This window comes from Melanerpes formicivorus, unplaced genomic scaffold (genome assembly GCF_026170545.1).
Source record: "Melanerpes formicivorus ecotype bairdi unplaced genomic scaffold, bMelFor1.0.p_v2 SCAF_12, whole genome shotgun sequence".
In the NCBI taxonomy this organism is placed as follows: domain Eukaryota; kingdom Metazoa; phylum Chordata; class Aves; order Piciformes; family Picidae; genus Melanerpes; species Melanerpes formicivorus.
In genome coordinates, this window is record NW_027142364.1 from 11,903,072 (window position 1) to 11,923,657 (window position 20,586).

A 20,586-nucleotide genomic window follows, 5' to 3' on the forward strand; every position below is an offset into this window, starting at 1 on the left:
ATTTCTCACCCTGCCTCATATACTATTGGTAAAGCCACTGACTGTTCCTGGTGTTGTTAGAAGTTAGAAGGAGTCATGCTTGACTAAGCTAAAAATATGCTGGCTTGATGCTGGACTGCCAGGACCAGAGCATTGTAGGGTTGGTACGTTTTTTGTGAGCCCAAAGCACAAATGTCAGAATAAAGTGCACACAGCTACTGCGTGCTGTTGCCACTGCTCCACCACCGGTTTGCGTGGTCTGTGCCACGCAGCGATAACCAAGTAAAGCTTGTACTGCTTTTCTGCAAGGCTGACAGGAGTGGGCTGTGCGGCTCTGGTGAGAAGTGCTTTCTGGTTTCTGTACTGTAGCGTAGTGTCTCAAGTAGTTGGTATACCCTCTGCAGGGTCTCCTGCCCACTGCAACAGGCTTCAGAATTTCTTCAGACTCCGTTGGATGCATGTGAAACGGGACCTTTTATTACGGGCCGCTCAGCGCGAAGCACAGCCCTTGCGCAGGTCCCAACTGCCCAGAGACGTGGCTCGTTCCCCCAAGAGACAAGGAGCGCGGAGACTCCCCCGTGCCCATCTGACAGCGGCTGATGTCGGAATGGCCGTGGCCGCTACCGCGCACGGAGCGTAACGAACCACCCCGCGCCGCTTGGCCTCCCGGAACATCGGCTGCCCACTAAGCCCCACCAGCTGCTACAGCGCGCAGGCGCAACGGTCACCGCCCGTCCCTCGGCGCCTGCGCGGTGTTGGAGCGGCGGCGATGAAGGTGGCGGTAGCGGGGTGCTGCCATGGCGCCCTGGACAAGATGTACGAGACGCTGGAACTGCTACAGCGGCGGCACAATGTGCGGCCCGACCTGCTGCTCTGCTGCGGAGACTTTCAGGCCGTGCGCAACGAGGCGGACCTACGCTGCATGGCCGTGCCCGCTAAGTATCGCCATATGGAGACCTTCTACCGGTGAGCGCCTCTCGGCTCGGCCTGGCCTGGCCTTGTCCCGCCGGGGCCCGGCCCGGTCCGCTCCGCTGCAGCAGCTGTCATGTCTCCGCAGGTACTACTCTGGTGAGAAGAAAGCCCCGGTCCTCACAGTGTTCATCGGCGGGAACCACGAGGCGTCTAACCACCTGCAGGAGCTACCCTACGGGGGATGGGTGGCTCCCAACATCTACTACCTCGGTAGGCTTCCCGCCAGCGTTTTCGCCCCCAGGCTCTTGCCCTTCTTGGGGCACTCTCGTGAGCAACCGCTCTCCCGTTTTTCCCTAGGTTATGCGGGCGTGGTGCGGTTCCGCGGCGTGAGGATCGGCGGCATCTCGGGCATCTTCAAGTCTCACGATTACCGAAAAGGTATGGCGAGGCAGAGCGGGCTCCTTGGGAGGGAAGCCCTGAAACCGATCGCCGCGGCAACGTCTAGCTGTTGCTCATACCTGAGCCAGCTCGTATACTGGAAATCTCTGTTGACTCAACACGTTTTTCTGGAGGTGGCTGATGAGTCGGTAGCTGCCTGGCCACCGCAGTAGGATGCCTTTTGAATGTCGTTGTTGGAACGACCTTGATTTTTCTATGGCAGTGTCCTTCTAGCATGCAAGACCATTTAGTTTTCTTTATGAGAAGTGGTTAGTTTATAAATGTGATCTTGTGCAAATATACTGTCCTGAGTTGAGGCTTAATGTCAGTATATCTTGAGATCAATTCCTCATGTTTATATATTGCATATATTTAAGAGCCCTTGGAAGGGCCTCTATCAGTGAACAGAAATGTCACAAATGATAGTTTGCATGTCAGAATGTTGCATGTGGGAGATGTGGCTTCTTTGACAGTAATGCTAAGTAGTTAAAAAAAAACATTTTTTTTCCCTGGTAATTAAAGAGTACACAGGGGCTCTGCTAGGTATTCAGGTTTTTTCCCAAAGCATAGTTGGAGATTTAGGTGCCTTTTGACAGAGAACACATTTGCGCTTCTAGAGTCTCTGGTGCCTGTGGGCAGTTACATGTGTGTTTAAGCTGCTGCTAAATCTTTTAAGGTGTAGTTTCAAAATTGGTGACAGTACTCTTGAAGTAACACAAAAAAAATCACAACCGCGGTGTCCCGCGTTAGGAGTTAATATCTCCTGCGGTGCTTTGCTGTCCTTTGGTTAACACCTCTTTCTGAATTGTTATTCTGATCACTGACCAGTCCAAGAGGCTTCCTATGTACTCATGTTACCATTGCCTTGTATTCTTTGGCAATGCCGTGTTTGTGTGTACAGCCATGGTGTTAAGAGATGCATATGTTTCATCACTGTGCAAACGGCTCTCCATGTGTGACTGCACATGGCTGTGCAGCACAGCTGTGGAGGTAAGGGCTGTGGGGAAGTAATGAGGGGTGTTGTCTCACCAGAGAAGTACAAAACTTCATTCAGGAATTAAGTACATAAATCTTTCTGCCAGAAATTAATTGTTTCATACAAGTCCTGGGATTTAAGTATTGGAGTCAAAGTCCTGTTTTTCATTTTCACAACTGAATGATTGTGTTCTCTATATCTATGAAAATAAGACACAGAACAGAAGAAATGCTTGTTGTTGTAGACACATTTTTACAACATACTTGTTTAGCAAGTAAAAGGTTAGCAGCCTGTTGGTGTAAGCCTTGTGTAAAGGGAATACAGTATCTCCTTTGATGTTGGCACACTTGTATTTGGGGTTGCTCTAGGTGTTTATGTGACTCCAAGAGGCTAGCTTGCCATCAGCGTCAGGATGTAACTATTGATTCAGGCACCTACTCTTCCCCCACCCCCCCCACTCCCCAATGTTTCAGGCCACTTTGAGTGTCCACCATACAACCAGCAAACAATTAGAAGCGCTTACCATGTGAGGAATATTGAAGTCTTCAAACTCAAGCAGGTTAGTGAAAACTTTTATCTTTTTCATTTAAACAGTGGTAAATGATAGTCATTAACTTAGAAGTGAGACGTTAAAGTTACTTTATATGCTATTGATAACAAATCTTGCCGACAATTCCCAGCTAATTAGGACACCATTTTATGTTGTGTGTTATTCTACCATTGTTCCTGCTGAATGTCTCCAAGGCTTTTGTGTAGCACTGCAAATTTGATCTGAATCAGGCACTGGCAGGAGTGGATGTGGGGGTGTGGGGTATTTATTTATTTATTTTTCTCCTGTTGCCAAAATATTTTTTACTCTAGGGCAAGAAATTCAGAGGACAGAGTAGTTTTATTTTTGAGCTATTGTTTACTCCCTGCTTGGTCACAAGGGCTAATCCATTTGGCGCAGGATATGGTGTCACACTATGTATTTGTAAATGTCTTGTGGATGATTATTTGGGTTGCAGTTGCATGCTCAAGTGTTCAGTAGGTACGGGGATGCTGAACACAGGATAAGAGTTTGCTGTAATTGTAAAGCATTTGATGCATTTCACGGTAAGTTTCTTTTTATTTGGGTTTCAGCTAAAAGTGTGTTCTGATGCAGCTGATGGAAATGTTCTGAATATTGAACCAAGGCATGCTTAAGACATTGATTAAGCTTCTTTGAGGAAGAATATTGTGCTTATTTTTAGAAATTTTTGGGGAAGAAGAAGCCTTAGAGAACTTCTGAGTAGCTGTATTTTTGAAGAGTTGTCTTCTGAGTGCCTGATGCTTGCTGTGATAATACAGCCTCTCTTATAAGGCAGTATATAGGAAATACAGCTGACTGTCCCAAAAAAGTATAGTACAAACTGTGGAGACTAGAGTCCTTTGGCAAGTTTGAATGCCACCTGAAAGATAGGGCTTAGTGCTCTACCTGCTTGCTTTGAAAGTGAGGGTGTTGGTTGCAGCTAACTCTGTTGATGTGAGAGAGAACATGTTACAGACATTCTGTCTTGTGCTATGTATTTTTGAAACTTGTGTATTATGTCTTTTATTTATACTCTATGCATTTTGGCTTGATAGTTAAAGCGTCCGATCGATATATTTATGTCACATGACTGGCCAAGGAGCATATATCACTATGGAAACAAGAAACAGCTTCTGAAAATGAAATCCTTCTTTCGTCAAGAAGTGGAGAGCAACACATTAGGAAGTCCTGCAGCTTCAGAGCTTCTGCACCATCTGAAACCCACCTACTGGTTCTCGGCACATCTTCATGTTAAATTTGCGGCTTTTATGCAACACCAGGTAAAGAGAGGGGGTGGGAAATCAAGGATGTCTGTGTCCAAGCACATCTTAGAATTCCAAGGCAGGTAATTGTGTCCAGAGAAGCAGCTTCTTAATGTTTTTGCTTTGTTACTAAAACTCATCTTAAACCACAAAACATTAAGTGGTGTTCAGGTTACTAGCTTGTGTAAAGTAAAGAGATGTCCTAGATCAGTGGTGTAGCTACCTGATCTTCAGGGTAGGTGTGAAATAGCTAACATTGCACTTGAAGCTCCTTGAAAAGCACTCTGCTTCCCACTTCAGTGGGGAGAAAGACAACTTCAAGGTGATAGAGAAGTGACTGAAGCTAGTGGTTATCTGGGGATAGGAGGATGCCTGTAATAAAGCTTGGCAGATGAAGCTGCCTGGTTGCCTGTCAGTTGAAACTTCTCTTGGTTTGTGTTGAGCCAAAACCCTTTCCCTGTTGGTTGAAACTTCTCTTTGAGTTATTCCTGAATGTGCTGTGACAAGTTGTTCCTATTTACAAATTACTTAGCTGTAAAAATAAACTCTAGACCTTCAGGGCTCACAGCTTTGTTTCCAGTTGTGGGAAAATACTTATTTTTTCTTCAAGGCTAGCTGTGTGTAGCTGCCTTGGTTAAGCATGAAATGTGGCTCTTGCTTTATCTTGCTGTCATCTGCATCAAGCTTCTTGGAGTCACAGACTAAAATCATCAAATAATTTCAGTTGGAAAAGATCTTTAAGGTCATTGAGTCCAGCCATTATCTAACTCCACCAAGTCTGGGATTAAACCATGGCCCTCAGCACCACATCTGTGCCTTTTCTAAGCACCTTCAGGAATAGGAATAAACTAGCCCCTTGGGGAGCCTGTTCCAATGTTTGATAACCCTTTCAGGGAAGAGGTTTCTTCTAATCTCCAGCCTATACCTCCCTTGGTGCAACTGGGGAGAAGAGACCAATTGCTGTGTGCTCCAACCTCCTTTCATGGAGTTGTAGAGAGCCAGGTCTTCCCTTAGCCTCCTTTTCTCCAAACTAAACAATCCCAGTTCCTTCAGCTGCTTCTCACCAGGCCTGTTCTCCAGACTCTTCATCAGCTTCATTGCTCTTTGAACCTGCTTCAGGACCTCAGTGTTCTTCTTGTAGTGAGGGCCCCAAAACTGAACACAGTACTTGGGGTGTAAGACTCTTGTTAGAATTCTAGTCAAGTCTGTCTTTCTCTTTGTTCTTCCATCCCTTTCTTATAATTGTGTAATTTTATATTCAGGAAGTTGTTTTTCTGTGGAAATGATGCCTTTAAATCTTTCTGTATAATTTTAGAATGGTCAGGTTTCATAAAAATGCTGATGTTGTGTTAACACTTGATTTTCTAGACAAACTCCAAAGAAGAGCTACCAAAAGCAACAAAATTTTTGGCTCTGGATAAATGCTTGCCACACAGAGACTTCCTGCAGGTAATGACCATGTGCAGTGGGTTTTCAGTCTCCCAGTACTTCACTTGGAGGGAGTTTTAAGTGCTGTGCTTAGATATAAGTCGATGAATAGTTGTAATAAATGGAGGAATTGGCAAGAAACTAGGTAAAGTGCATGTATGGAATGGTCTTTAATACTGTCCTGGAATAAGCAGACCTTGTGTTCTGTCATGCAGGCACAGTGTTTGCTTACTCCTACAATTTCCTTCCACCCTAGAACAAGTACTTGACTTAATTGGAGGAGCAGCTCTGCTTTAACCTGAACTGAATCTCCTCTTGTGTTTTTTGTTGTTGGTTGATTTTTGTTTTGGTTTGGTTTTCCCCCCCACCAAATGTCAAATCTAAGAAGGAAACCCAAGATCTTAAGGCTCTTCTTGCACATTTTAGTTTGCATCTGCAAGTGCCTCTGTATTAATTAATTTGGACAGAATTGAGTCTTAAACTGAGTACCCTAATTTCCTTTCAGTGTTGTCAAATCCAGCAGGAATTCGTGTGATTTCCTAGAAGAATGGCTCTGCTTCTTTTTGTTTGGCTAGGAAGGGCAGTGGACAATTAGGTCTAGGCTGTGGAAATTTTTGATACAAGTGCCAAAATGATTTGCCATGAGTAAACCTGTGTCCATGTCTGTGGCCTCTGTATGCTATCTGGGCTGCTATCTCTAAAATCCTAAACGGGTCAATCTAAAATCCTTTGCTATGAGAGGGAGCTGCTGACAACATACTCTTCAAATGCACTCAAGTGTTTTAGTTGTCTTAAAGTAGCTTTTATTTGTCAACTTAAAGGGAAGATGGTCCATTATCTATCCTTTAGATGTGTGGTGGGATCCATCTGCCCTAGTAGCTACCTGTGAAGATGAGAGAGTATGAGGATGGGCTTTTGCTATACAAAGGTATACTGGGGTGCTAGTCCAGACATAAAATCCTGTGACCACACAGATCTGGAGTAGTACTGCCTCCAGCAGGGTAGTGATGCATGTATGTGTAGCTATAGTTTAAAATGTACCCTTTTAGTTCTCCTTCAAAACTGCCTTGAAAGATTGAATTACTTGATTGATTATTTAAAGCCAGACAGAGACTTCCTAGTGCAGTTTGGATAAACAGAATGGTTATGTTTTGGTTAATGTCACTAAAAACATGGTGGTTTAGGTTTCAATTTGTTGGCTGCTGAAATAGTTTAAGAACATTTCATGTTGATTTAGTTGCTGTGTGAAGACTGCATGTTGATGTAGCAGAATAACTGTTGCTACAAATTCTCCATCTATTTCTGCTTGGAAGGGGGTGTGGATTTAGGAGTAGGTAAATTCTCATTTCTAAGTGGTGCAACTGTCCAGTAGCTGGCAGTAGGGAGAACGATATGATACTTTTTAATGGCTGTGAGCTAAAATACAGAATTTGTTGATTGTCCTTTCTTACTGTTTTATTGCTATAAACTTTCATGTAGGGCTAACTTGAGAGGGCCTGAGATTACTAACTAGCTCAGTGTACTTGAAACTTAATTAAAATGCTGTGCCCTGTGAGTAAGACTTCAAACTTCTGGTCAGTTTCTATGTGTCAAGAGAAATAACTTGCTTCACATGTTGTGGTGGTGTTTTGATTTGTTTTTTTTTTAAACAGATAGTAGACATAGAGCATGATCCTAATGCAGGTGACTCGCTGGAGTATGATGCTGAGTGGATTGCAGTTCTCAAGGCCACCAACAGCCTTGTTAATGTGACTCAAAGCTCCTGGAATATGCCTGAGAAGAACGGCCTCCATGCAAGGTAAGTTGCATGTAAAACAAGAGAGGAAAGCATGGGTTTGCTGGGATGGCAGTGAACATATCTTAGTTGGGTTTCTCTGCTCTGAATCCTATAATGCCTGTAGGACGTCTTAAATATCTTGGAAAACAAAGGGGGTGGTGATAAGAGCTGCACTCTAGACCATATACCTTTACTGGTCTACACAGGCAGGCAGTTTTGTTCTACAGACTTCAATACTACCTTCTGAGATGCAAAAGATACATGATGGCTGACCCTTCTGCCAGGTGCACTGGGACTGAAGGTCAGGCTGGGTTATGGTAGTGGGTGAATGTTTATTGTGTAGGTTCATGTAATGCACAAATCATTGGTGAGTAGAGGGGAACCTCAGTATTGACCAAAGGCAATATAATTTTCTGACAAATCCTTTGAGAAGTTAGGTTTCTCTTGTAAGATGAGCTTGTTATCCATCTTTAAAAGTTTCTTTGCACTGGGCACTGGCAATACTTTTTGACTAGCTGCACTTTAAATCTTTATACTCTTATTTAGGTGGGATTACAGTGTGACAGAAGAAGCCATCAAAGAGGTGCTAGAAGAGCTGAACCATAATCTCCAAATTCCTTGTAACTTCACCCTATCAGCTGCTTGTTATGATCCCAGCAAGCCCCAAAAAAACATGCAACCAGTTCATACCATCAATCCTCAGACTACAGAATTTTGTGCCCAGTTTGGCCTCACTGACATAAATGCCAGGATCCAGCAAGCTAAAGAAGAGGGCTCAGTACGAGGCGAATATGAAGAGGATGAGGAAGAAGAGGAGATGGACAGTACAGGGTCAGCAGAGGAACCCAGTGACTATAATACAGATAATTCTGGACTTTCATCCATAAATCCAGATGAAATATTGCTGGATGAAGAAGGTGGTGATGAAGACTTGAGTACGTGTTCTGTAGATCCTTCCCCTGATCATCCTCCTGACTTTCCTGCGAGTTTTTCTGATATCCGCATCATGCCAGATTCCATGGTGGTGTCATCTGATGATGCTATGGATTCCACTAATGAGGAACTGGAGAGATCTGGTGAGAGTAAGCAAGTAGAAGAGAAGAGCTTAAATGAGAGACCATTAAAGCGCATGGGTGGTAATGAAAATGGAAACAGTGGCATTAAAATTAAGAGGAGGAATCAAGCTATCTATGCTGCAGAGGATGAAGATAAACCAGAGTAATAGTTCATGTGATGTGTATATATGTTCTCTCTGTATCTTTTTATGGGAAGGTGCTGAGAACTGTGGTGGACTGCTCATGCTTTTAATGTTACTTGATCTTACTCTTGTTACTTTCTTAAGCTGAAGAGCCTGTATGTTCCTCTCACTGGGAGGAAGATTTATTTGGATTGAGCATCAAAATCAGAAGCAGACTTTTCCAAGGAAGTACTTTGTCAGAGGATTTAAAGTTCATATATACTCAGTTGTTTTGCTTCAGTTCTTGCTTATCAAAGCCTGTGCTGCTAGACAAGATTCACCCTGCTTGTTTAACAAAAGAACTCTTAAACTGTCATCCAAGTCAAAGTGAGAAGATGTCTGACTTAAAAAGACCAAAAAGACCAAATTATTTGATTTTATTGCTTTTGTCTTGTTTTATACTGAACTTTTAATACAAAGTAGCATATGCAATAACTGTGAACTAAATTTGAAAATAGAATTCCCATGGAAACAAAAGAGCAATAGAAGAGTTGGTGTGTGTATTTATTTATTTTTTGGATGAGGTTTGTGCCATACAAAAACTGCAGAGTCATAGACAAAACAATGTGTATTGTCCAGTGCTGGCTTTTAATTACAGCTTTCATACGGAACCAAGTCTCTTCATCTGAAGCATGACAGTTTTATGAGGCCTATTGAAGTGTGCTTCTCATTTGTGCACTGTTCCCTGAAATTTGAGAACCCTGTAGTAAAATTTCAAGTGTAGGTAGGTAGGATGAACAGCTTCATAGATGTGGACGTCATTACTAGGCTGTTCTGTGTTTCCATATGAGGTGGTTGATGTTTTAAATTGCTTGAGACAACAATGCCTACTATTATGATTAGGCTAAGTTTTCACCTGTCACTTGAGTAATGTGTAACTTGCTGAATTCTTACAACTGGGTTTGGAAATCTACAAGGTAGTTTCAGCTGTAAGTTCAGCTGAAGGAGAACAGGAATTGCCAGAATATAGATCGTCCTGGAAGTTTTCTTGGTTTGCTTAAGTTTGCCCTGAAATATTAGCACACAAATTACATTCTGGCCCAAAAGGCTGTGGGGACAACAAAACTTCCTTGAGTATTTTCAAGAGCTGTAGCATGTGCCATTAGGCTCTTCATGTTGGTATTCTGCGCTGAACTTCAGGAGTCCAGACAAAGTGGGACATACCATTGAACTTTAAGAGCAGAGGTAGCTCCTCTGCTCTTTTACTCTTCTAAATCACAGGCACTGTAAAGAAGAAAGTATCCTGACCAGAAGCGGATACTGGAGCCATCAGTGAAATGGATTGGCGAGTGTTATGTATCAGGGAAACACTTTTAAGGTCAAGACTTTTTTTGTCTTTAAAACCAATTCCACATTCTGGGATGCATCTTTTTTCCTCTCAGCAGTTCACTATGAAAGAGAAGTTTATGTAAGTATTCAAGTGGTGGAAATGGCAAAAATAATACTCTTCTGTGGTTATGATTAACAGCTTTATACTGGTGGGTTGATGCTATTAACATCTTTTTATTTTTTCTGGAGGACACTATCTTGTTACCAAGCTATTAGATGGGCCCTCTTAATAACTGCTTCTATATCTCTGTTTGCTCATCTGTCAGAACACCCACCAGAGAGAGCTCTGGTATCAAGCGATGAAAAATGAGATGTTTGGTGTGAGCTTCAGGTTATCTGAAATAGCTGTGAACTGTCAGCTGAATTACTAAAGATAGTTGAGTTTTGTGGGCTCTTAGGACCACTCTGCAGGCCTTTTTTAAAAAAGGAAGTTTTAAAGTCTGAGTAGTTTTGACTTTTTAAGCTTTCATTAGAAACATCTGGAAAATGTTTGTCAGACCCTCACTTGTGGCACTATCCCAAAGCATATTTATTGTGCTTCTATTATCCTCTGCAATATCTAACAGCTAGCAAAGCTGCATTTACTTCCCAGGAGGAAAAGGTGACTGAACCCTGCTGAGGCATCAAGAGGTAAAGAAACAAGAACTTGTCAATGGAAGAAACTTTTATCAGCAAACCATGAAGATGCAAAACTGTTACAAGTTTCATTCCCAAGAAATAAACACTACTCTTTGACATAATACTGAAACATCCCCCTGCCTTGAGGGCAGAAGCTCCTTACCTACAAGTAAGAGCAAGTGCTATCCATTTTTATTGATACTGTTGATTCAATTGAAGATAAGCTGTAAAGCATCAAGTATTAGGAGGTTGTGCTTAAGCCAGTTTGGTGCTAAGACATTGTCACAGAATGGTAGGGGTTGGAAAGGACCTCTCAGAATCATCTAGTTCTACCCCCTAGGTTAAATCAGGATCCCTCAGCACGGGTTGCACAGGAATACTGCCAGGCACGTTTGTAATCTCCAGTGAAGGAGTCTTCACCACCTCTTGGAGCAGCTTGCTGCTGTGCTCTCATTCTCAAATTTTCCCTTGTATTTAAGTGAAAACTTCTGAGTTCAGGATTGTGTCTGCTGTCACTGGACCCCACTGAGAAGAGCTCAGTCATCCTCTTGACCTCCACCCTTTAGCTAATGATCAGCATTGATACAATCCCCTCTCAGCTCTTTGCAAGGTTCAGTAGCCCCAGGTCTCTCTGCCTCTCGTCTGAGAGATGTTCAGTCAGATGAAGTCAGTTACCCACCCAGTTCTACATTCGCCGTCTTCCCCGAGGGCTCCACAGAGTGTTCCGAGAGGAGAAGTGAGGGAAATGGCAACGTCTAGGTCAGTCACCTGCGGGTGCACCGTCAGCCATATCCCCTCCCCGCCCAGCATGCCGAGGGCCGGGGCACGGCGCAGGCAGCGCTCCGTACTCGCAGACGGGAGCACCGGACACAGGCCCGCACCTGTCCCGCGCCTGCGCACACAGCACCGGGCCGGGCGGCAGCGCGAGGCGCAGGCGAGCCCGCCCCGCGGATCGCTGTGGCGGGGAGGCAGAAGGGCGCCTGCGCCTTGGGCGGTGCGCCTGACGGAAGGTAGCGGGGTTTCGGCGTCGGCCGATTCGCTGGGCGCGAAGCCGCCACCCCCCCCTTCTCTCCTCTTCCCTCCCCGCCCGGCAGCGCAGCGTTTCGCGATGAGGCCGTGCCCACCGGCGGCGGCGGCGAGGCGAGCGTGAGATCGCCGCCGCCGGAGCTGCTGCTGCGTCCGCCAAGATGGCGTGTGTGCTGGAGGCGCCGCTCCGCATGAGCGTCCTCTCGGTGAGTGCCGCCGGGCCCTATGCCGCCGCCGCCCGTCAGCGCGGCCGCCGCGGGGAGGGCGTCCGCCCGCCCGCCCGCTTGCTACTGGGCTCAGCCTGACCTTGGCCTTCGTGTCGGGCCCCCAGCACCTGTCGGGCCCCTTTGTGTGGTGGCCCCGGGGCCGGGAGCGGGCCTGATGGGCTCTATGGTGGGCCGCAGGGGTGACATGGGCGTCGACAGCGCGCTCGGTCCCTTGTGCGCCCCGCGTCGCAACTTCATGCTAGCAGGGCGGAAATCTCTTCCAAGCGGCGTTCCCCTCGTTGCTGAGGAGTACGTTACTATTTTTGTTACGGGTACTGTCTACTTCGAATGTAATTTTACCTGCTGACGCGACTTAACACACTTCAGCTGCTCTTTGAATGTTTTTGGTCCCTCCGAAACTCGTGCTCAGCGGGAAGAGGGCTCGCTGACGTTATTTGGAGTGGTACCGAGCAGGCTGCAGCAGAGGTAGGGAAGGTCTCTCAGAGGTGCAGCGGGCTCCCAGCCTGTGGTGTTTCGGTGGCGAAGCGCTGATCTCCTAACAGCTTTTTGGAATCTCCCGGCACGGCCTTGTTGGCTTTTGCTGCAGGGAGGAGGCTGATGGGTTGCATCTGTGGGCAGGGCGCTGGCCTTGCGGAAGGGGGTCTGACAACGCTGACTGGTATCCTTTCCTTTGGGGACAGCTGAGAGCGAGTAGGCTAGCCAGTGCTGGTTGCTGTCCTGCTGCTCTCTGGAGTTGTGAGCTGAGAGTAACAGTGCAAAAGGTACAGTGTGGATACTGCTGGAAAGAGCCATGGTTTTGGACTTTACCCCTTATTTTTCCTTAAAATGTCTTAGTAGGTAAGAGAAGTGTGTAACCGATGGTATTGGTAAATTATTTTTGGAGACTACCTGAAAAACTTGTTTGTTTAGATATGAATGTCCTCCTACGTATCACAACCCTTATAGCTGATAAGGTGAAAGCCAGGATAGTTTAGAAACAAAGTGGTAAGATCTCTGAAGTCCAGGAGGCCTTGGATGTAAATACCTAAATCTGGTACATGAAAATCTGTGGGCTGATCTCATTTCTTTCCCATTATAAGGGGAAAGCTTATTTGTGGAACTTATTTGGCATCATTTAATAGTATTCCTGGAGACAAAGGAGTCTCACTGCCTCTAGATGATTCTTCTGTTGGAGTTGTGTGAGACCACAGGCAAGAAGCTGCAGATGCTTCTGACATCTGGGTGGGGAAGCAGAAGTAGATTCAGCCCAAGAATAGATACCTGAAAAATGAAGGAATTAAAATCTCCTCCTTGCTAGCTTCTTTCAAGGAAAACTCATAAGGACAAAAGGGGAAAAACCTAATAAAAAGTTGAGCTGGCAAAAAACCCCAACCAACCAACAACAAAAAAAGTGAGATAATTGAAACACACCCTGGCATGTGTTCATGAGAACCTGGAGGGAAAATTCCCTTCCTCTTTCCCACCCTTGTTTTTTGGAATGCTTGCCATCTCCGTCTTTGGATCTTCTCAAAGGGAATAACAAATAATTGGTGCATAGATGTTTAGCTTGCAAGCATGGTCCTGTTGCTGAGAGTTCACTTTGTCTTATAAAACAGTTATGGGAATATTATGAAGGATGTGTGCTTTTGACCCTGTTGAAGTTGTGTGGGACTGTCTTTGAAATGTGTAGATACGATAAAGTTAATAATAAAATATCTTCCTACAATCTTCCTTATTTTTGAGACCTTGTTTGTGGATGTGCTTCTTGGGGAACAGTAACTGCCCTTAAACTTCCTCTCAGGCATTCCTGGTTTTCTTACATAGTAATTGAATATAACAGAACGGGATTTTAAGGCAGTGGTGACAACTGAAGTAGACCCTTTTGTATGCCCTGTTAACTTGCTTTGATTTGTAACGTTTTACCTACATTTAGCATCTTTAAATTACACTTTGAACACAGGGTTAATTCATTGTGTGGATGTTGCCCAACAGTAACATCCTACACGTTTAATTATGATTCTGTGGTTTTGCTGCTATCTTGCTTGATAGATTTTGTAGACTTGCTGTAGTGTTAGCCATTCCTGTTTGTCTGCCATTAAATTAATTGAATACAAACTCTTACCAATCCCTTTTTCTTCTCTCCACAGGAGGTAACGGCGAGTAGCCGCCACTATGTTGATAGATTATTTGACCTCGATCCTCAGAAAGTCCTGCAAGGTGTCATGTAAGTCATCTGAGACACACTTGGGCTGTTGGTTGGATTCCACTGGAGTTCTTATGTCCAGGGCAAGAAGCTCTTCCTATCTTCCTTTTTTTCTTCCCCCCTCACTTTTTTTTTTTTTAATCTGATAGGACAATGTTCCTGCAAAGGTGGCAGTGTTGTTTTAGCAGACTGTGACTCTGTAGTGTGTAATGCAGCCTCCCAGTTACCAGAAACAAGCTTAAACATTCTGTGAGCATTCACATTTTTTGGATTAATTTCTTCCTTTTGGCCACCTTTTGCTCTTCTAGGTCTGCTGAGACTCTCTTCTCTTACTCCACTGCTAAGTCAGTATACCTGTCTCTTTTTCCCCTGCTGCTGTGCCTGAGTGTTGGCTTTTTTTTTTAAACACATGGCTTCTGTCTCTATGATGGGAACTGTAAGCTGAAAGAAAATGCTTCCATAGAAATTAGTTTGGATGCAAATTATATTTGAGTACTTCTGTTGCATGCCAGTGGTACAGGATAATGACTGAAAGAGTGAGTAGAGGACTTGTCCTGCTGAATCGGTAGTAAAAATGCTGCAAAGATCTGGTTTTCTTGCTCTCTTTGGGCTATAAGCTTTTCATTATAACCACACAGCAACGTGGCAAACAAGTCCTTGCCCAGGATTGGCTTTTGGTATCTAAACCGGACCTTTTCAGGCAACTTACTGACTGAAGGTATCCAGAGGGAGCATATCGAAGTTAGTATGCCTTTGAAGTACATGAAAAAAACAACATACGTTAAGTGTCCTGGAAACTTTATTGGTTGAGTTACTCCTTTACTTCTATAAAAACATCTGGTATACCTCTGTGACTATGTGCAGGTTCTTAACTCTTCCCTGTAGGAGAGTCTTGTTTTGCTTCTGCCCCTTGGCCACCTTAGTTCACTACTCAGAAAGGATGGTGTGATGATCTTGGGGCAAGGATATGTCTCATCCTTGAGTGGGTTGACTGAGCCCCTCTTTTCTCCTTGGCAGATGCTCTGAGCCCTGGGTGGCCCTCCCTCCCTGCTCTCCTTTCTTTCCAAAGGACTGGAACCCACAACCCTTGGTAATCCCTTCCCTGTCTTTTGAGGTGCTATTTATATCTTTTGAAGTATAACTGATTTCCCAGAAACAAAAGTTGTAGGTAGTATCTTTGTCTGGGCTAACATCTGAAAATCTTCATCTTGTCCATGGATGTCAGTGGATTCTATGCTGAGATGCTTTTCTTGCATTTAAAAGCAAGAAAGTACTGATTTGTTTTACAACAGCTTTGAAAAGGCAGAATTGGATGGTAAGCCCCATATTGGTGATGCTCTGGTTAAAATCCTGAGAATACCTCCTTCCTGACATGCAGTAAATCCAGTGTGGTAGGTTTGTTATTTTCTGAGTCCTGCTGGATGGCTGTAAAACAGTCCCATTTAGAAAAGCATATATATATATATGTGAAAATGGAATTTAGAGCAGTGTGTATACCAAAAAAGAAGTCTGTCCAACGTTCTCCTTGGTCAGAAAAATACTACTGCTTTGCCCTTCTTCATGTGACTTTAAGGTATCTCAAGAGATACTGAAGATGGAGTGAACTGATATTTGGGCTGGAATAGCGAGGATCAAAGTTCTACCAGAAGTGCCTCTCGGAAGCTTTACCAGATATTCTGCATACTGTGCTGAAAGTCTTTGGTTTCTAAGATGTCCTGTTTTGTGCCTTTTATTTTTTTTCTCCCTGCATCTTGGCTGAAAATTCTGATGACCTAGATTTTTTTTTGATTGATGGAACTGTATGAATATCAAGCATCAGAAAATAGGCTGTCTTCAGGGGCTTTGTTTCTTCAGATTGTTTTCAGTGACAATAGTTCTGTTCTTCGTATGCTATTAAAGACACTTGAATGAATAACTTGGGTTTGGGGCTTTTTTAAATTGCATCCTTGTAATGAAAACCAACAAAATTTTTATGAAAACCTCTGAATGAGGTTTGACAAAGGTAAAAGATAGCTAAATTCTTCTTGAACATGAAAATCATACCAGTCCAGTTGCAATGTTGTAACTTGAGAAAGCTTTTAATTACATATTCTGACATTATTTAAATGAATAAATCTCTGGTTGTTTTCTATGAATTGTCAGAGAGCTTGTACTCAGACTATTCTTTTGTCCAGAGAGTGAAGTCTTACCTGGCTAAGAACTTTTTCCTCTTCCTCCTCATGGGAAAACCAATCAGCCATTTCCCTTTTGCCTGCTACTGCTGTTAAGATTCTTACAAGGATGACTGATGCCTTTTATGTTACCTGATAGCAAACTCTGAAGTGTGCAAGGCCCACACCTTCACACTCAGGTCTGTATGGCAGTGTATGTATTTACCTTTTTGTTTACTGTCTTCCTAAGTGAACAAGCTTAATAGAGCAGTTCCCTTTTGTAAGCATAAACTCTACACTGTAGCCATACTTATGCTTGAGAAGTCTTGCAAGTTTGCTTTGTGTCTACTTGGGGATTCCCTAAACCTTTCATCTTCTATGTTCAAATTTTGTCAGAGATGCTACAGTTGCATTCTGCAAGGTCAGCACTGATGCCAAGTATGCATCTATTTAATCTGTTCACTATTGACAATACACAGACTACCTCAATCAGATATTGTATGGGGTTAAATACTGTGTTCTCTCAAGAAGATCTCTTAAATGTGTTGCTGTTTTTGGCAGAAAAGCAGAACTGTAAATTCCTGCCTTGCTATAGGAGCTTCATTTGTCCCAAGGTAGTTGCTGCAACATCTTCCTGTGCTTTTCAGTGTGGCAGTATTTTATTGTTTTTAAACACTTCTGGGTGGTGATTCTTAGACTACCTTTGGCTTTTTGCTCACCCTTAAGCTCAAGACCTCCTTCTTCAGATGCACGCCTGATACCTACATTTGTCCTCTGTTTCCTGGTTAGGAGCTCTTTGAGAGACATTTTGTCCTGCTTCCATTTAGCATGATGCCTTGAAAGAGGCAATCTATCATTGTATTGGGAGCTATGTAATTCCATCTCAAGGGCTAGTTTTGAAAGCAGCCTTCTTTCTGACAAATCTGGCTTGCTTATGGTCCCAACTGTTTCTCATCAGCCTGATCTTTAGCAGTCAGAGGGTGTCATCTCATAAAGCTTGTAAATAACCATTTTTGTGGTGCACTAAGAATTCCTATGCTACTGCTGTTTCTGTCCTTCATGGATGTGCTTGTCCAGCCAGCTGGAGTTACTGGCCAAGCATTTTCCAGGCTTGAGTTGAGTATTTATGTCTCAGGGAAATGAAAGAAACATCCTACATAAGTGGTACTTGGTACTGAAGACCTAATTTCACAGTGCATGTCCGTAGTGCCTTCCTTTTTCTCAGGGACTGTGTGTAGTGTTGTGGTGGGAATGCTAGTATAGATCTATGCAGTGTATTTGAGTTTTATGTGCTCTCTGCACAGTATGATTTGGAGTGGTTTAGAATTGCTGTTGTTGATAAGGAAAATATGATAGTTGCCATATGGGCAAGAACTTGCAGACCACTTTGAATTGGACAGGTTTTAAGGATCCACAAGGACTCATACTAGCAGTGCTGCAGTGGTTAGTGGTTAGGCTCAGTGTTTTGAAGACTCGGAAATGGGCATCTTAGTACTACCAAGGTACTGGGCCTACCTTTGTGGTAGGTTATTTGGTGCAGGGTTAGGTGTGTGTTCAAAGCTCCTCTAAGGGGCGCTAGACTTGTACTTGCATTTGGCTGAAGATGTGTTGTACTTCCTGCTGTTTTCTGCCTTCTTCAAACAGAAGATAAGCAGAAGGTACTCAAAACCCACAAAAACTCCTCCCTTACTTTATGTAGCAACACTATTTTTGTGGAACCTATCTTGTATCTCTCTTGTGGTTGATTGCTTGGATATTAATTTGGAACAGCTCAAACAATGTGTATTACACCCAGCTTGCTTTCTTTGTGCGTTCTTGGATTTGGAAAAAAATGTTCCAGGCATGTGTTTAGATGGCTCTGTAACAGTGTCTTGTATTTCTCAGCTATGGCAATTGGGATGAGAGCATCAGTGCAGTCTTCCACACACATCTGCAGGGATAGCTCTGTGAAATATAGGAGGCAGTTTCATGAAGTGAGAAGAGAAGAGATTCCTATCTCACTTCTAATAGAGAAACAGGTACCCCATTCAGAGAGTTATGAAGAGGGCACTTTGGCCTCTTGTTCTTCATTGTCTGATAAGCAAACCTTCTTTAAGATTAAACAAGAAACAGCATTTGTTTTCACATGGTGCATCCCAAACGTGTGTAACCACATTGCCAGTCTCTCACAGAGACTAAGGTTTCTACAGGCACCATGTCTTCTCCTTTGCATATTCACTTGCTTGAGTTTTCATCAGAACGGCCCTGTGGAAATGGAAGTCCTTAGAGGCTTGTTCCTGTCCTATCTGCCTCTGTACGTTTTTGATCAATCCTGTTATCTCCTAGACAGTACTCTGTAGTAAATGTGTAGTTTCAGAAGCAATAGGGAACTTTGAAGTCTAGTTGGCAAAGAAAAAATGATGGAATTTTTCTTTTAAAGTGGTTTGGGTTTGTGTTGTTTTTTCCCCAGTGTCATTTATATGTTCAGGGAAGAGGCTTCTGAGTCTCTTCTGTTGATACTTTGTGAACTGCAGGACAGGCTCTTTGTAGCCTGGAAATAGAAGCTTGTTCTTTAGGTTGCAGAATCTGAGGGAAATTGGAGCAGGTCTATCTGATGCTGAGAGGGTTCTAGGAGCACTGTTCCATTTGTGTATTTCTTCCTTGCAACAGGTAAACTGAGGAATCTTAACAGCTAGGCAAGCTTGTCAGAGTGATAGAATATGACATCAGAAGGCCTGAGACATAATTTGAGAATTGAGTAGTGCTCTGTGAAGTGTGGTTTTAATACAATAGGTTTTGTAGAGTCATATATAAGAAATGTAGATACAGAGCGAAGAGTGGAAGATGCCATAGAAAGAAAGCATTCTCCTGTCAGACTAAGACTCTTTTGATTTCTTTATAATGCAGCAAAAAGCACAAATGCATAATACTACCTTTTTTTTTCCCTCTCCTCAGAAAATGTTACATATTGTAACTCCTGGTCTAATAATTAGAGGTAGGATAAACTTTAGGTATACCTATAACATTTGGCTAGCTGTCTTCAGCTCTATAGAGCTGTTTAATATTTCAAGCATTCCAGTTGTTACTCTGAACCTCTGAAAGAGGATTGATGATTAAGGAAGCTGTTTCAGTGCTGCCTTTAGGAGGGGCATAAAGACACTTCTCTCCAAAAGTAGTGATGCTGTTACTGTGATGTTTTCAGGCTGTAAGTAGGATGAAAGAGGGAGAAACAACTTCTGTCAGGCTATGTGATGTAGCTAGAGAAAAATCAAGTGAGTATTGGTTGCAAAAGTCTTGAGATCTGAGTAAGAATTGATAAACTTTAAGCACAGCTGAATACTCTGAGCTAAGGTCATTCAGACTTTAGCTTTATTAATGTATTAGACAAATGTAGAGTGATTGCCCTGTAAAGGAGGACAAAATGCAGCAGGCAGCTAAGGGCGAAATAGTCATTATGCCTTTTAGGAGTGTGTGTGTGTGTTATGGAGACTGAACTGGAGACTGGACCCAAGGGATGTGTGCCACAAAACTCGCAATGCTGCTGAGTTTGTGGTTTGTCATATTTGGAGTTGGATTTTTGTGGTTCTAAGCTGCAATTTCAGATTGATCAGAATGAGCATAAAAAAATGCTTGATTTACTTGCTTTCCAAAACAAGCTAATTTTCAGTTTGTAGTGTAGACCTATATTTTCTTAGGCTAGCTCCTTGTAAAAGATTGACGTTCCTAGTAACAGTCAAAGACAGAACTCTGCTTACCGATTAATTTGTGTACCAAATGATTGAACTGATTTTGGTACATATACTGTATTGCCAGTGCTGAACTGATAATGTACATGTGCTGAGGTTGTTTTTATTACCATTTTTTTCTTTGGGGTTGTAAAGCAGTAGGAAGGCTGGCTGGTGAAATCACTTGCTAAAGCATACTTCAAACATGCTTTGCCTGAAATGTCCAGTAACAGCCCAGTTAGCGTGTAGACCAAGTGCATTTATCTGTATATAGGTTGAAGACTTTCTGTCCTAGTGAGCACTTAGTAATGCTCATGTGAGAAAGACATAGACATGACTAAAGTATATGGAGGCTGATTACATCATCTTAGCTGATGGATGTTTGGAGATAAAAATCTGCAGCTATACTTTCCTATTGGAAAGACTTTACATTATAATAATCTAATGGCTAGTAGATAAGGTCAAATGATCAGGTTTTGGTGATCCTTCAGTGATTGCTGGCCTAAGCTGTAGGGGACAATGTTATACAGTATTATGAGCTCAGATCTGAGAAGAGCTAAGCAGGTGTTGAAAAGCCATTTTTAAGTTATGTTCTGCTACAGAAATTGAGAGTTCTTAATGTGAATGACTTGTGGTGCACAATGTTCTTTTGCTCATGCGTGGTGGGCTTAAAATGAGTGGATGGACAAAAGTAACTTAGTTAAGAAATGATGAGTGACAAACAGTGCCAGAGAAGTGTAGTGTTGCATTCTTTGCTTAATGAAATTTCATGTGATTTCTACTTCAGCTGT

At 43.2% G+C, this 20,586-nt stretch overlaps 2 protein-coding genes across 6 annotated transcripts in view; both read left to right on the plus strand.

Moving 5' to 3' along the window:
* Window positions 1-712: 712 nt before the first annotated feature.
* DBR1 (debranching RNA lariats 1) lies at window positions 713-9,833 on the plus strand. The gene is made up of 8 exons (XM_068145389.1): window positions 713-945; window positions 1,037-1,161; window positions 1,249-1,329; window positions 2,779-2,864; window positions 3,911-4,135; window positions 5,486-5,566; window positions 7,198-7,343; window positions 7,869-9,833. Exons 1-8 carry the CDS (start codon window positions 749-751, stop codon window positions 8,542-8,544), a joined length of 1,617 nt encoding a protein of 538 aa, XP_068001490.1. The 5' UTR covers window positions 713-748; the 3' UTR covers window positions 8,545-9,833.
* A 1,634-nt stretch (window positions 9,834-11,467) lies between these two features.
* The window catches only part of ARMC8 (armadillo repeat containing 8), a 66,499-nt gene continuing 57,380 nt past the window's right edge, over window positions 11,468-20,586 (plus strand). For 2 of the 5 annotated variants that reach the window (XM_068145383.1, XM_068145385.1), the window contains exons 1-2: window positions 11,468-11,738; window positions 13,886-13,962. In XM_068145383.1, the coding sequence (XP_068001484.1) occupies window positions 11,694-11,738; window positions 13,886-13,962 (122 nt within the window). In that variant the 5' untranslated portion in view covers window positions 11,468-11,693. Of the gene's footprint in view, window positions 11,739-12,028; window positions 12,048-13,885; window positions 13,963-14,971; window positions 15,032-20,586 lie in introns of those variants that run through there. The other 3 variants (XM_068145384.1, XM_068145386.1, XM_068145387.1) reach the window with 3 other exon arrangements.